The sequence below is a fragment of the Bombus huntii genome, chromosome 4, assembly GCF_024542735.1.
Source record: "Bombus huntii isolate Logan2020A chromosome 4, iyBomHunt1.1, whole genome shotgun sequence".
Lineage (NCBI taxonomy): Eukaryota > Metazoa > Arthropoda > Insecta > Hymenoptera > Apidae > Bombus > Bombus huntii.
The window spans coordinates 11,067,776-11,084,896 of record NC_066241.1 but is presented as its reverse complement, the minus strand read 5'-3'; the positions used below and the strand labels follow the sequence as shown (position 1 = coordinate 11,084,896).

At 32.1% G+C, this 17,121-nt stretch overlaps 2 protein-coding genes and 1 long non-coding RNA gene across 4 annotated transcripts; 1 reads left to right on the top strand and 2 right to left on the bottom strand.

The window, feature by feature from the left end:
• Positions 1 to 27: 27 nt before the first annotated feature.
• LOC126865145 (CBP80/20-dependent translation initiation factor) lies at positions 28 to 9,155 on the bottom strand. Of its 2 annotated transcripts, XM_050617314.1 has the most exons (11): positions 9,008 to 9,155; positions 8,322 to 8,539; positions 7,838 to 7,948; positions 5,258 to 5,390; positions 5,056 to 5,155; positions 4,232 to 4,463; positions 3,573 to 3,804; positions 3,349 to 3,467; positions 3,026 to 3,169; positions 2,675 to 2,803; positions 28 to 2,063 (listed from the first exon to the last, which is right to left on the bottom strand). In XM_050617314.1, exons 3-11 carry the CDS (start codon positions 7,883 to 7,885, stop codon positions 1,833 to 1,835), a joined length of 1,368 nt encoding a protein of 455 aa, XP_050473271.1. In that variant the 5' UTR covers positions 7,886 to 7,948; positions 8,322 to 8,539; positions 9,008 to 9,155; the 3' UTR covers positions 28 to 1,832. The 2 variants fall into 2 exon arrangements, with proteins under 2 accessions (XP_050473271.1, XP_050473272.1); XM_050617315.1 differs by lacking the exons at positions 7,838 to 7,948; positions 8,322 to 8,539; positions 9,008 to 9,155 and adding an exon at positions 6,018 to 6,285 and having other exon boundaries at positions 186 to 2,063.
• On the top strand, positions 8,546 to 9,721 carry LOC126865162 (uncharacterized). The gene is made up of 2 exons (XR_007689453.1): positions 8,546 to 8,982; positions 9,104 to 9,721. It is a non-coding gene; the product is annotated as an uncharacterized LOC126865162 (long non-coding RNA).
• A 1,094-nt stretch (positions 9,722 to 10,815) lies between these two features.
• Positions 10,816 to 16,802, bottom strand: LOC126865144 (ribosomal protein S6 kinase beta-1-like). The gene is made up of 12 exons (XM_050617313.1): positions 16,290 to 16,802; positions 16,151 to 16,191; positions 15,867 to 16,041; positions 15,272 to 15,355; positions 14,939 to 15,072; positions 14,791 to 14,853; positions 14,557 to 14,685; positions 14,380 to 14,470; positions 14,196 to 14,312; positions 13,854 to 14,093; positions 13,619 to 13,770; positions 10,816 to 13,517 (listed from the first exon to the last, which is right to left on the bottom strand). The coding sequence occupies exons 1-12, from the start codon at positions 16,374 to 16,376 to the stop codon at positions 13,460 to 13,462; spliced, it is 1,371 nt and encodes a 456-aa protein (XP_050473270.1). The 5' UTR covers positions 16,377 to 16,802; the 3' UTR covers positions 10,816 to 13,459.
• Positions 16,803 to 17,121: the final 319 nt, after the last annotated feature.

Genomic DNA, 17,121 nt, shown 5'->3' with positions numbered 1-17,121 from the left:
AAACAAGGCTGAAAAGCGATTAACGAGTTGAAACAAAAAAGAATCGTGCACCTGTATTTTAATTTAAGTAATTCACATGCGCTACTTTGCTCAAGTGTCGTGTGATCGATATTGTGTAATATGTACAGAAACAAAATCATTCGATTTCGAATTTTAATGCACCCAGGACACACCGTTAGGTACAATAACATTTTACATTTTTTTATTCATCATTTACTCCACAAGCTTAAGAACAGAAAACTATATAACGATCATCATTATCGCAAACGTTCAGATCGTTCCACGTAAGGGTCGTTTTTTGTAAATTGTATCGTTCGACAAGTTCGACGGTAATTTTTATCATTTTTTGATTCGATTCGTCTCTTCTTATTCTTCATTTTTACTTTTTTTAAGGTACTTCGTGTATAGCATCGTATTCACGGAAAAAGTTGAGGAAAATTCGAAATAGAATATGTCTATCAAAGATCGTGATCATCCATGTTCTTCGTTTCTCCAAAGATGACGTACTCTCTGCAAATATCGGCCCCGTAAAATCATTCGTCGCTTCGTTACGCATATACATGCCTAATTCTTAAGGTCCCCGTTCAACCGTGAACCTTAACCTGTCCTTTGAATCCCTCAGATCTTGCGATGTTCGCGGGATAATTCGGATAAACAACGCACTGGTTTCGACTGACCCTGATTTCCTAACCCATTGACTTACTAACGCAGTAATTTCTAATTCGAACCGTTAGAAAACGCGTCTATCGTCGCGTCGTTGGATTATGGACATCCAAGAATTCGTTCGAACAAAACGACTGTGAATATCATCGACCGCGAATTGCAACATCTCTCACAGAGAAGCGCAATACCGATCATCGTAAATCATTTTTTGCAAAATCGCACGAGGCACAATCATTCTTTGTGGCAACAACGAGATCACGGTCATTCGCATCTTGCAAAGCTGACGCATTAGCCATCTATAATCGCCTGAACATTAACAAAGATTTTGCAAGAACGCGTCACAGACAGCAATTTGGTTCCTAGTTGCAATTTGGAACCATTTATTACGCATTCAAGACGCTACGTTACAATCGTGTAAATAAACTAATGTTCTTAACCACTTGCACTGGTAATTGATCGATAGACGTTCTTAACACAGCCAACCATAACAATCGACAGCGAGCTAGTACTTAGTATAAAATCTTATAATGTGTGCACGTAATATGGTTGTAATACGATTGATTGATAACATTATTTTCGTTGTGAATTTCAATTTTGAAATATAAATAGAGAAAAATCGAACAACGTGTTATGTATATCCTTTTCCCATTTAAGATATTTAAGTAGTGATGTGCATAACACATTATTCTAGCGCAAATGGTTAATAGGACTTAAAATTATTAGAGGGTTATCAACATTGCATAAGTTACTATACGAACTAAATATTGAAAATGAATCTATAATATCAAATATTATAGCGTCTCACAATATCCCAACTTCTCCTTTAATTGTAAGATCCTCTAATAAATTTAAGCGATATAATTGTTTTAAAAAAACAACCAACATTCAAAAGCTATGCCACTATCCATAAATTAATATTTCCATGATAATGGGACATGTAAAACCAATAAACGAACGACGTTGCTCCAGGCTGTCACCTTCAAATAGCTTCTTACGCCCTGCAGCCTCCACTGACAGCATTCGTTTCCTTTTTATTCACGTGGTCCATACAGTTTGCATGTGTTCAATTACAAGTAATTCTGTTAACGGACTCACACGCACGTTACAAGTCTACACGTATCCACACAGAAAACCAACGAACGGACGGAAGGATCAAGAGGGCGAGAACATCATTTCGAGGTCGATCCAGGATAATAATAAACGACTGCCGGTGCTGGGAGCTGCCAATGCGCGGCGTGAAGTTCGATCAGTTGTAAAAGGGTCTTCCTGACTGAAGGTAGTATTGTATCTTCCGCGAGAAAAGCGTCTCTTAAACTTCCAAGCAATTGCTGCAACTGGGCAGGTAATTCAGTGTCCAGGTCTTTACCGATGCAGGTTAGGATGAAGAACAGACAGTCAGTCTTTAACACGAAAAGAAATAATTACTTTCTTGTCATTTTATTTAGTATAACTATGTTAATGTAAATCTAATATATGTCGTAGGTCATTCCATAAGTATGTAATTACATGTCATGTAAGGCAAGATTTTGAGAATCTATTTAATTATATATTTCAACTTTTAAAAGTGTTGTCCCTTTAATTTCATAATCACAATTCATATGATTAAACATTAATTTAATTTCAAAATTCAGTTATATCTTTAATACGTTTTTATGAAAAAGTATAATGATGATTCTTTATAAAAAACAATAATGAACTGATCTACATTATTACGAATCTTACTTCATATGTACTTACATTCGAAACATGAAATTTATTTTTCTAGACAATTTTTTAATGTAAGAATTATTTTTAAAAAATCTGTAAATAAAGAATCTGTAACAACTTCATCTAAAGATTTTCTATACATAATTAATCTATTGAGGAAGTACGCTAAATCGTATATAAATTATTTTGAGTAAATATAATATGATGTTTCAAGGAAGTTACATAGATCTTAGAGTTTTATATAAAAAAGCAAGAATTCATACGCATCGATCTAATATTTGTATTGGTGTTATGTTGAACCTACCTCAGCCAAAGAATTTACAACTGGAGGCTGTAAGCAATCTTGGCAACACTTCCAAAGCAGTGTGAGAAGAACACGTCCGGGAGGAACGCCCTCCTGTTGTGTCTTTAACTGAAGTTGCCTCCGTTTTAGCTGTAACCGAAATCATGCATATGTACGAGGATACATAGGTATGTGTGTGCGCCAATCATTTTGAGTCACGATATGGCAAAAAGTAAGTTTGGTTCGACATAGGTAGTATTGCAGAACATAATTATCAATTGCACGATCACTTAAAGATCATCCCATTGTATTATAGACTTCGATGAGTCAAGTATTTATCACAGATTGTTTTACGAGACAAATTGGTTCTACCTGACAATACATCTCGTTCAAAAACGTCATGAAGGCGGAGTAACGATGATAGTTGGAGCCGTCGTAGAGTATCTTAACTCGGTCTTGATACCATTGCTGACACGTGTTTAATAAGGATTCCAAAAAAGTTTCCTTTGTTTCTTTCTGCATCACAAAATATTCCATCATGATTTTTTTTCATAATTTTATCGTTTCACGACATAATAATAATAGAGATATAAATAATAAATATTTCACGCAAATTATGAAAACAGAATGTTCCAATTTATATGCTCGACACTGTACACATTCTAATATTAAATTATAATTCAACGAATAATAACCTCTATAATAGTGATGCAAATCTTCGCTGCTGGTTCAGCATACTTTCGGTTCTCGACCACCCTCTCCAGTATATGTCGCACGAGTTCCATTAGAGTTCGAGCATTTAATAGATTTGGATCTAAATAAAAAGAAATTATAATTAACCAGTGTCTAAATTGTAATTAACAAATATTGTCCCTCGCCTTCAAAACATAAAGTTATTATATTTAATATTTATCGTTACCTTCTATAGCTCTCAGAAGCGTGTCCTGAATCACAGGTGGAAATTTTCCCAATTCAGACGCGTCTGAAATATTCACCGCCTTCGCGGCCAACACGTCGGCTGCATTCAAGCTTTTCGATCGTTTCAGTCCATAAGTAGAAACAAAGGATAACGATTTTGTGAGCCTAGCAGGTTTTGCTGCATTCGCTTTGACATCGTTTTGATCTACGTTGAAGTGGACCCTACCCGAGCCCTGTTTTACAAAATGTATTTAGTACGCGATACTTTCACGTTCATCCTACGCGCGCTTGCATTCCATTCTACAAGGTTTTTCACAGGTTTTAAAACACGCAAAGCTAAACAGCTTAGATCATAATATAAAATAAAATGATTTTGAATAATACATTACATCTATATTAAAATTAATCTTTTTATAACAAGAAAATACTGAAAAATAAATGCTTAATACTTGTCGTCTTCCGTAGTATTCTGTTTTTCTAATATTTTTCATTTCACCTTTGCTAATAGGTATTTATTTTTATATAACTTCATTTCTTTCATATCTCTTCTAATATTTTGAGTATTTTCTTTTTTTTTTTTTATATCTTATCCATGTTCTATCAATCGATGATTGATATAATTTTATAAATAGATGATTACATGTAATATACTTCCATTACATGTAATATATTTCCACTTGATGCTGAGGTATCGAGCGGATGTGACTGTCGTAATGCAGATCCCGTCGAATGGTGACCGCTCTGAGAGTGACGAGATGTCTGATGATGATGTTGCTGAAAGGTATGTTGTATTTGTTGTTGCTGCTGAGCATAAAGATACCGATGCACGTTGCCACTCGACTTGCTGTGTTGCAAATAATACGGAGATCGCTCTGAAGCATTTGTCCGAGACCTGAATCAAGATCATTAATCGCCGATCATTTAAATAGATAGCAAAACGCTGAACTGAAATTATTGTTTTTTTTTTATTAAGCACACATAGGTCGCAATAAGACAGTGTAACACTTGTCTATATTTCTGACGTAATATCGTTTAACATTATAAGTATTATCAAAATGCCATTACAACACGCTGAAACAATCCTGCACTCTATCTTTCACTTCGAACGTTGATCCGAATACTAATCTACAATATTTAGATTTCGCAAGACGCTTCGAAAAATGAATCTGGTTTCGAAATTACTTTCAACTCTTTTTACTTCTCTATTAGAAAGGTATTTTGTTTAAAACATACACAATACACGTATCTTTTCTTTCTTTTTAGATAAAATGTCAATATTTAATAATCAGATTACAATTTATTATTTTCTTTATGTCAAGATAAAATCTATTTCTAATGGATATCTTTTAATTGATCTTTTCTCTAGAAATTGCTTTAATAATAAATCTACTTGCAAGAAATTCGTCTTGGCTTTCTACACATTCTTCAAGCATTCTCGATACGTCGACCTAGTCTTAGGTATTCCATAAGTAGTTTATACTCACTTAGAAGGATGCGAATCGTTCTGCTTCATAGTGAACTCCTTGGCATGCACGTTTAATCGTGGATTAGTCGTGTTCGCCGTAGTTCCTTCCGTTCTTCCTCCTAAAAAAATATGTCAAAGCTTAGAAAAATTCTTTGATTTTCTTAAAAATAAAATGATATTTAAAAGGTGATATAATAAAATAAAAACTGTAAAATATGAACCTGGAGGACGATAAATTTCCAAGGAAGGTTTACTTTTTAACGTGGTTACGTTATTATTGTTGTTGTTATTATTGTTATTATTACTGCTATGATTATTATTGTTAGTTCCTTTCTGTGGAACCGCATCCCTCATCTGCAAGATTAAACAACAAATTAATTTCAAGTAGCTGTGCAAAAGAACGTGACAATGATTGTTTACAGACAACTGTATATAGCGTTCTAAATTGATTTCTCTAATAATAGAAGGACAGCCGTACTTTATATTAAAATTTTTCTAATCCTGTCGATACCATTATATCTATGCATTGCTATATCGTTTTTTATCCCCTATGAAAATTTAATTAGAGGCAAACGAACTATAGTGATGGTTAATCCCAACTTGTAAACAATTTATTCTAACAAATGTTCAAACAAATGTAACTCTCAAAATCTATCACAAAATATTCTCAATAAATTAACATACAGATTAAATATAAAAACAGCAATTATTCTAAAGAATTTCTTCGCATTATATTTATTACCTAATTCATTCAAATATCTAATTCCTATACATAAATAATTATAATAAAATCGAGAACATAGAAGAATACGATTCTGCCTCGGAAATAAAGCAATCTCTAGAAACACTTCAGAATGTTCTCTACTTCTCAAAACGTGTAGATTAAAAAAGAAAACGTGCTTGCAACAAAGAGACTCTGATTGTACATGTCGTTTCGGTGGACGAAAAGACGCAGTACCGAAACAAACAGGGGAAACTCACAGTGGAAAGCGTGTGAGAATCATCATCGTTTCCAAGGGCGTCGAGAGAGCGTCGGATGGATATCCTTGTCGCGGTAGGGTGGCAGTGACTGCGGGAACGGCGAACTTGCCGGCAACACGAGCAGTAACTACTGGCCGTCTATCAATTGACACGTGACATGCGAAAAATCACGCGGTTTTCTCGCGTTTTCTCGTCGAATTTTCTTCCAGCTTTTTCCGCGTTGTCGTTCGACCGCGCGTTGATACAGCCGACTCTGATGACTGTCGACTAATAATAGACAGCACGGCCACGAGCGAGCGAGCGAAACGAACCAGCGAATATACAGCCACACGATACGAGCTTACATACGTATTAATGCGCGCTGCACCGCGCTAACAGTGGACTGAAATATCCGACGAGAGTCATCCTCGGCTTCGTGTCGACGAAACACGCTTTTAGGGTGGATCCGAAAATTGTCGAACGCGGACGTCCACGGTTCTTCTCGATGAACTACCGCGTGTTCTCTCGCCTCTTCGAAGTAGAAAGTGATGGAAGTCGCTCTGAAGAGTATGAGTGAAGATAAACGAATATGAAGTCTGAATTAATGATAATGATTAGACTTTATGTTATATTTTAATGTGCACATCGATGAAGTTGTCATATAATTTATATTAAAACTTACTGTGTTTAATGTCTCATTTATGTTTTCTGGACCGTCGAATACAGTAAAATATCAGTTATCCGATTGATTGTTTGGATTTTAGATTCATTAGATTTCATATTATATTTTTATGTGCATAAGGAAGTTATCGTCTAATTTGTACCAAAGTTTACCGTGTTTAATATCTCATTTGCTTTATGTTTCCCTTTGTGTAGAAGTTTTATCTAATGATTTTGTAAACATTTTAATTGTTTATTGTAATGAGAAAATTTTGGAGACCTGACGCGATTGGAATGTTGGTATTACAGGAATTTAGGAATCCTCGTGTTCTGTATGTCGTAGTGAACCCAAAGTAGCTCGAGTGGTGAATTTCTTAGAATTAGATTACACTCTATTCGCGCCAAGAATTTTTTTACTTAAGTGTACGCAAAGTGCGTTTTCTCGTGACAGTGATTAGAACAAAAATATAAATCAGTACAAAACTATAAATCGGCAATCATCGGAAGATCATAGGAATATTATTAAAAATTCATTTTAATAATCTTAAACTGATTCTATAATCTTAAAAAGAAACTTTTTTATTCGTATTATTCATCAGTTATCGTATAATTCAGTGTGTAAAATTACATAGAGTAATGGTGAATCAAGAGTTCAGTGGTTATAACGAAAATAGTAATAGTAGATTATATATCGGTAAAATTTATGATAATGCTACTAGTAATATAATTGGACACTGTTTTAATGAAAAATGGAATGAATGAATAATGAATGGCGCGAACTAGATAATACATAAGTGAAGATATATTATATCCAAGTTTATTCAAACCTGCTAATTTTTTCTCAATTAATCATAATTTTTTTATTGCAGTGCATTAACATATGCAAATACATAGCAATGCATTACATTTTGTCTCCTTTATTTTTCGCTGACAGTTATTATTATCAAGGATTGTATAACAGAAAATTAATGTAAACGTAATTAACTTCGATTAAAAATTGAATCGAAAACGTGCGACACGTTTTGGCATCGGTTCTATTTCCGTTTGCGTCTGAAATATCTATGACTAACGCAGTATGCTGCAAATGTATTCACCATTCTTAGGCAAACAACATATACACTAGGCTGTCCTCCGTTTTCCACGAATCTTCATCTTAGTTCCGCTTCCATTAATTAACTTACCTTTGACGCTTCTTCTTTCGTGTGGGACAAACGTGCAACGCGTACCATCTTCGACAGCAATTATTTGATTACAACGGTTGAGAAGATCAACGAGCTTCTGCACCAATTACACTATACGTTTCAACAAATACTTTATTATTACACCTTCTTCTATACTCAATTCCTATTATGGTATTAAAATTTTAAAAAAGAGAACAACAATTGATTGTAAAATAATTATTAAATAATAAAATAAGATAATCATTCATAAAGTAATAAAAATCTAAAGTTTAATAAAAATGTAACTTTAATAGTAATCTAACCTTAATAAAAACCTAAAATTATAAATTTTTTAATGCCTATTTTTCGGTTAAATTAATGAAGTAAAATTTCAAGATTTCAAAATTCACAATTTTTGTAATCAAGATACATCGTACTTTCGAAATAGATAGCCGATGATGTAGTCAATGAAAATTTATGAATTGAGTTTAAGATTTTTACTAACCTGTATTATAATACATCGCAAAACAAGGAAGACTTGTTGTAATTACTTCAAATTTGAAAAAACTGCTTCGAAGTATTGAATGATTCGTTGAAAAGTTTCGAGATAATCGTTCGTTCGGTTAGAATTTCGTTTTACCGGCGCAGAGGACCGGAAGTGAGCCGCGGCACTGACGTCGTTCTCGATGCTGGCACTCGATCAACCGATTCGAGACCGCGAACCTGTATTCAAATTATCGTGATGAATCATCCTTGTTTCTTTGCAATTATACCATCACCCTGAGCACGCCTTTATATTTATTTATGACGTAATTAAATCAATTTAGTGCATTATTGTTTTTTTCAAATTTTACTAGAATTCTGATTTGATTAACAATATAAATAAAATAACAATATAGGTAATAATAGACAAAAAGTAAATAGAAAATAATATAAATAAAACAGAAAAAATAATATAAAATTTTTCGATATCTATATATATATTCGGTATCTAAATTTAATATATCTAATTAAGTTTCTCTAGAACTTTTCAGATACTAAACCCATCACTCTTCATTCATTAAAAAAATACTTCCTCTTTTTGTAATTCGACTTCTGCGCAGTTAGCTTATTTCAATAGGCATTCAATTTATTTTCTTTTCATTAGAGCCGTAATTCAGTTCAGTGTAAGTAAAGAGAGGAAACACAAACCTCTAATTCAGATAATAGACGCTTCATATATACACCAAATAAGAACCATTATTTCACACTGTGTACACTATAATAATTATATTTCTCTTTTTACAGTTTGACTTCGTTTGGGAAGATTCGAGTTTAAAAATTGTATTTTAAAAAATTCAGGCTAGACCCACGCTCGAATAAAATTATGAATCGTTAATTTAACCTACCAATAGATTTAACGATTTATGTTTAATGTTTAAAAACACTTGGGACATTTTATAGAGATCACTAATACGAATTTTTTTATTCAACGATTTTCGAGACCAACATCGATGCGAATATGCTCGGCGACTAGAATTGCGACGTATGTACACCATCGATCTTTAACGCACGTTTGTGTGTCGCGTGTTCACGCCTTTCGGATCGTCATAGTTCGCCGAGGACGGAAGGATGAGCGTTTCGAGGCAATGCCATTTACGCGTGCACATGTTGCGACGATTGAGCTGGATCATCTGCGATCCGTAAGGCCGTCCGTGAATCTTCGACCACGCATGGTCGCACCCACGCAAGTGATGCTAGTTCTCCATTCTCGTTGCATACACGCATATGCAATACGACATTAGTATGGTACACGTAGTACCTAGTCTGAACGTCCTTTAAACGCAATCAGCTGTTCGGGGATAACACTTTCAGTTTGACAATGGATATAACATGTAACTACAATTATAGTTTATCTATACTCTATATCCTATTATTATTATTCCTATATCCTATATTAACTATATTATATTCCTATATCAACTATAGGAATCTAGACACATTAGTTGACTTTTGGTATCAATATGTGAATTCTGTCAAAATTTGTAAATTAATCAATAATTAGAAGTAACACATACTACCTTCATTAAATTGAAATTATTTAATACTTTTAATTTGACAATGGTTACAATTACAGCTATAATAATTTATCTATACTATCCAGAAGAATCCAGGTACTTTGATTGACTGCAAAATATAGCAAGACCACAGGTGGAAAACATGATAAGTCACATTTTCTGTCTTTCATTGAACAGTAAGTTTAAAATTCAATATCTTGTCAAACAATTCTAAGTCAGAACTATATATATATATATACATTTGGTTTTAGAATTAAATATATATTTTTGTCACTTAAATCCAAACAATCAGTAAAAATGGACTTATCATATTTTTCTTGCATGATCTTCATATAAATTGACAGCAAATGAATAATTAGAAATAGTTATAAATATATATAGTTATATTCAGTAGAATAATTATAAATTAAAATTATATATTAGCTTTAACAATAATAATATTTTACTATTTACTATACACATTTACTGTTTAAATATCACTGGTTACATTCCAATAGGAACTTTTTCTATTAATTTAGAAAAATCTTGTTAATCTGACTTATAATTTAAAAATTGAACAATCTGAATATTTTAAATGTCTTATGTATTTTTGTGTACTATGTTTTGCATTTTCCATAAATGTAGAAACATCTGTCTAATCATAAATAACAAAATAACTGTAGAAAGTTTACATATAAGTTTCTAAAAATTAATTCGATTGTTATATTATGCTTAAGTTAATAAGTTAATCTTAAGTACCTATAATGATTACAAGTAATCTTTTGCCCAGAAATATAAGTGTCAGTAGTAGCAATATCATAATAATGAAATAATAGCAAAATTAATGTTACAATTGTGTTACTCATGAAATGTTTAAATAGTAACAAATTCAAAATAAAGATTTCTTATTCCACTTCTTCCAAGAATAAGAACAAATTGATGAGATATAATATGACAAAAGTATTTCACAAATCATTATATTTATTCATATATATGATTTAGAGGATTACAAACCATGGTAGCAATAAGTCAATTGAAGAATCTATATTTCTTTTAATTGGAAGCATTAAACCATTTATCACTTGATCCGGCCAATGGCTAGTGTTTCGTTTGCACATCATTCGATGATATCTCCTTTTTTTCTTATTTTTTTTAAGCGCTTAACTAATATATATCTTGTGCTTCGTGGGTAACCATAACACGCTTCTTCGTTATTATTATTGTTATTATTATTACATTGAAAATAATATTATGAAAAATAAATCTTAAATTTCTACTAAATTCGTTTTCGTAATCGTTTTGAATGGCTACGAAAGAACGTAATGTACAAGATTTAAATACAGTAGTATGTACTACGATAATCGATATTCATTTAAGGTATAAAAATTAGTTATGGTATTCAGGCCGCTTAGAATCCAATCAAATTAAAGGGTATCGAGCACCAAAATCGGTTGTTGCAAAGCATATTTTGTAGAATCTACCTACAAAGTTTCTTATTTTAAACGAGTAATGAAATGTGTTATCATCTTGTTTCGTTTTTCTCTTCGTAAATGTTCTAATACATTCCAAAACGAGATTTCAACCTTATATAATGTTCTTTCTTATCAAAAAACGCATAAAAAATTATAGTACATTATATATGTAGATATGATAATACATTGTGACGCCGTTACTGACGTAATGCTGGTTTTTTTACAGTTATCAATTAAATGCTAATACCTCACTTTATAAATCCGACAGAACGATGCAACGAAACATCAACATCGTTTACACATTTTGTTCTGGTATTTTCTACTACAGAAAAATCCGTAAACATTAAACACGATGATCAGCTTATTCGAGCAACTCTGTAGACAGATTCTCGCTTCAACATCGAAAATACATCATTCGATACGTACAGAAAAAGTAGCTTATAAATTATTCTTCGAATACACGCTTTTCTTGTAATACAATACAATTGCGAATAGTATAATCATATATATACGGTATATATATACATTCAATATATATATATATATACACACAATATATATATGCGTTTGTTTGTGTGTATGCATAGTCGAAATGTAATATTCGCAGTGGGAATTTTCTAACATTTCGACCATGTGTGTATATTCGCTATAGTAAATATAGATAAAATTGTAATGCCAAATAGTATGGCCTGTGAACACTTGGGTAGTTTGAAGTTTCTCGGTGAGCGGCCAACAAGTCACTCTAAACACTTATTCTTTACACTATCTCTTTCGAATCTTTACTATTGTGTATCGTGTGTACGTCAAAACCAATATATTAGCTTTCGATAATATATAAATATTTCCGTAACAAATAGATATTTAAATAAATTGCAGTACAATGTCACACTGAACAGCATATAAACACGAGCATTAAATACGAAATATGTTTTGGTAGCGGAAAATCAACATTTCGCAGTAACATTGTTACCATGGTAACTTGCTTTTGTGTTACATTTTTTCGTTAATTACACAAAACTATACAGGAGTTTACTTCCTCCCTTTTTTCTCTAAGGCATTCAAGTGTTCAAATTAACTTTCGTAGAATGAAGAAACAAGGGCTTCTACAAATGGTATTTGTATGTTCAAAGTCTGGAATATAAGTTGCAGAGTTTCAAACTCACACTTTAGGAACTTTCAATTGTACAAATACAATTCCGTTGCAGTATTACGTAAACGTTTTCTTTCTATGACTATCGTGCAGATGCGTTATTGTTTACATTATTGCCATGGAAACGTTATTACTGCTGAAAATATTTTTGTAAATGAACAATCGGATATAGAATTTTGAGCGGCGGAGCGGTTGTGGCAGCTATGAACCTTCGTTATTTAAATCTATCTGTCTTTTATATGTTCTTTCTTTCTTTCCTTTTTTTTTCTTGAATTAATTACACTTAAGCATGCGTACACCGCAATATTATTACACTTTTAAATATACAAGTATTACAGGATGGTTGAACGTCAAACTTTTGTATTAACAGTATAATTTATGAATCTCTAAAAGTGCTGGAATTTTTCAGTCTGTCGCACTTTGCATAAATGACGTTTGTATGTGCATCTTTTTTTCTCTTTCTATACATATATATATATCTGTATATGAATATCCAACCAACCTGCTAATCATATGTACAAAAAACACAATAAAGTGATTACGTATTAACGGATTAATGAAAGGTATGCAGTACTTTGCCTATAATGTATGCGAATAATGCATCTTGTTATAACGTTCAGTACATAGCTAGTAACGACAAAATAAGTAAATAAAACTCTTTCTCTCTTGATTATTTCGTGTCTCAAGAGCTTCTTCACTCATAAATATATATATTTTTTATTACATGCTACCAAATAACTACTGCGTCGCTGCTCTTAAAGCATAATCTTAATTAGTACCTGTACTATAATTAGATTTGATTAAAAAAAAAAAATTAGCTACATTTAACTACTGAACATCCAATGAAGCACTGGATATTGGACCTATCCTTTTGCTACTCCATCTATGTTTTATAAAATCCCTCCCTGAGACACAAGGATTGGTCATGGATATTCAGCAGTTAGGCCGAAATGCTAAGCATTTTTTCACTATAAAAAAGTGGCAGTTAGCCGATTTCGATCATTTCTGTATCTTCTACATTGCCATGTCCAACTCCATTGTGTCTACAAATTGTCACAATCACGGTCATCGAATTGCAATACATAAAAAATTATTTTTAATGAGGTAGATTACAATAAACATAGATAATAATGTATACGCTTACCTATGATTTTGTACATGATTATTATGTAAATGAAAATGCGTGCCTCTAGGAGAAAAACCACGCATATTGCCCCTACGTGGACTTCTAGCATTTATTACCCGTGGCTGTGAATACATATCCTCTAGTATACTAGGTGCCACATAAGTGAATCCCTGAAAAAAATATAAAAAACTTGTTTGATAATTAAATAAATATCTTTAAAAGGTACTGATATAGAAAATGTCTGAAAACGCACTTGAAATACTCTATTGGCGGATTCACTTAACGTGTATTCCGCGGGAGAATCAATTGGTGCGGATGTTGTAAATTTTTTATCAAACTGTGACACATCATCCTCACTTGTCAATGTTGGTCGAAAAGGCGGTTCTAATTTTCGAGAAATTACGTCATTCCAGTTGATATGCTTGAAGAATTGATGACTTTTTATTTGTTCCGCATCAGACGGTCCAGATCCTAATCTTTGTGCAACTTGCCTCTATAAATATAAAATTACATCTTACTAAATAATATTTCTAATGTAATTACATGTTACTAAATAATTTAGAATAAAGCAATTTTTGTAATTAAAGAAATTAACCTTCAATAATTTTCGTATGAGATCTCTGGAATCAGGCGTTAGATATTGTGGTAGATTTAGTTTACCACGTAAAATTTTTTCAATGGTCTTCTTTCTATTATCAGATGTGAATGGTGGCTAGACATTGAACATACAAATGTTAGAAAGTTTGCTGATTCATTTCGATATCTCTAATAATACTTACTGAACCTGTGAGCATATCATACATCAAAGTTCCAAGACTCCACCAATCTACTGCTTTACCATGTCCACTTCTTGTTAGTATTTCTGGAGCCCTTTTATTAAAGTATATATATATCAATATTAGTGTCACCTGATTGCAAAATTCCATTTGTATCAATAGCTACAAAAATTTTCTTACATATATTCTATAGTACCACAGAATGTGTGTGTGACAGTGCCATCTTGTATATGTTCTTTACATAAACCAAAATCAGTTAGTTTTATGTGTCCCTCTGCATCTAATAATATATTTTCTGGTTTTAAATCTCTGAAAATTTATTAAAAGCACAATTAAGTCATAGAAATAATGATACATCATAAAATACATTTAACTACTCTATTTAATTTGACATGCACAGAAACTTTGAAATACCTATAAATAATTCCCTGTAAATGAAGATGCTGCAGGGCCAATATTATTTCGGATAGATAAAAACTATAAAAATAAGATTTGCTTAGTTTTCCTCTAAAACTAGATCACAATCAAAGTATGATTATTAAAATGTTATTGTTTCACTTACCAAGCAGTTTCTTCAAGAAAAATGCCTTCATCATTTAAGTGTCTAAATAGTTCACCACCACACATATATTCCAGAATTAGATACAATTTGCCACCAGTTTGAAAAGCATACATAAGGTCTACGATGAAAGGATGCTGCCAGATACAAAGCATATACATATTTTAATGAATTTTTCACATTGTGGTTTATTAAAAATATAATTAGTATTTATGTATTAAAATAATTATAATGTGATGAATATTGATTAAACATTATTTTTATCTCACAGTATTAACAGATAGCAAATATACAAAAATTGTCTGAATTTTTAAAATACATGGAGCTCTGACCTACCTTTACAGCTTCCAAAATATTTCTTTCAGCCTTAGTATGTGCAGTATCTTTTTGATTCCTTATAATTGAAGCTTTACGCAGGACCTATTTTTTAAATAAATGTGTTTAAAATGAAGTAGAGGTAAAATTAACACTGAACATATACATAATATTGAATAAAAAATCAATATATATGAACTATAGCTTTTTTTTAACTTCATAAAATAAACAACAATTTACGTATAAGCTATTACTTTATATTTAAACATAACTGTTTCTAGAATAGATATATATTTCCAATAAATAGACATTTTTCTTAATAAAATTCATAAAAATTCAAAAATACAAATTCAATTATTTATCATAACTCTACTCTTTCAAAGCAATTCATACTTGAAAAAAATACATATATAAAAAAAGATTATAATTATGCAAAAATCTCATGGAAAACAGGGGAAGACAAAGAACTTATATAAGTGGAAGAAAAACAATGAATTAAAATTTTTCGCGAAACAAGATCGATATCTTAATAAAAATATTATTCCATGCGTATCGTATGACATCGATAAGATATCCAATACATAAACAGGAAAGGGAGAAACCAAAATTTTCCTACCTTCATCGCGAAAATTGTCCCACTGTCATTACCCGTAATTTTACGCACTTGAAAGACCTTGCCATAACCACCCTTCCCGATAACTTTACAAAGTTCGAAATCCTGCGGTCCAGCTCTTTCCCGTCCACGATTTACATTCTGTTCCGATATAGGTACTGTTTCGACACCCTCCGATCTAGCAGGCAATGTGAAAAAAAATTGTCAGCACCATGAGAAAAACTTTCAGGCACGATAGATAGATATATAATGCATATATACGAAGCGTAAAGGACAAGCTTACTTACTCGGTTATCTCATTCACGTTTGGATTCGCATCGTATTCTTCCTACGTGAAAAGAAAAACGTATAGGACAATGTTATGGTACGTGAAAAGAAAATGACGATAAGAAAATCTGGAGTGCTCGTGTGCAGATGGAGAATTACCTCGCCAATCTCGATAACATCATCATCAGACTCGTCCCTATTTACCGTGTCCGCATCGTGCAATTCGATATCAAAAACTGCTGCCATTCTATGCGCGGCTAAATTAAATTCAACAAGATTTCGCGGCCGTCGAAGGCGAATTATTTCTTTTGTAACAGACAACGATAGCACAACAATATTGTTAGACGATCAAAACCTTGAATTACTACGAACAAGCTGCCCTGTCCTGAGAGCATACCAAACACCCTCGGCCTTACGTGCACTCCGATTGGTTGTGGAACCTCGTCATCGGCATGTTATCGGAGTGGGAGTGTGTATGGTTCGACCAATCGGGCGATCACGTTCAAAATTCTGCAAGGAATTGACAACTACGGAATTCTACAACACTATTGCCAAATCTTCACGGTGGAATCTTCCGCGGTTCATTTAAATATCGTTGTGTTACTAATTATAAAAGTCGACAATCTACAACAGATTTTTAAAGTTGTACGTTATTCGAATTACAAATACACATAGAACATAGGAAGTGATGAAACATTCAATGCATGAATATATGAACATATTAGTGTACGTATAGAAGATACAGTTGTTTACGAAAGTATTCAAACGCTTATAGGGAACTTTGATAAATATATTGTTTGTTAATTTGTCTGTTTTCAAACATTTTAAAATTTTTATTATTAAATTAGCTTCGTAATATGATTATGAATGAAATTTTAAATGAATTTGAAGATAAAATTATATGGTATTATAAGATTAAATTATATATATAAATTAGATGGTATTTAGTATATATATATTTAGTTTACAAAAATATATCAAGTGTAAATAT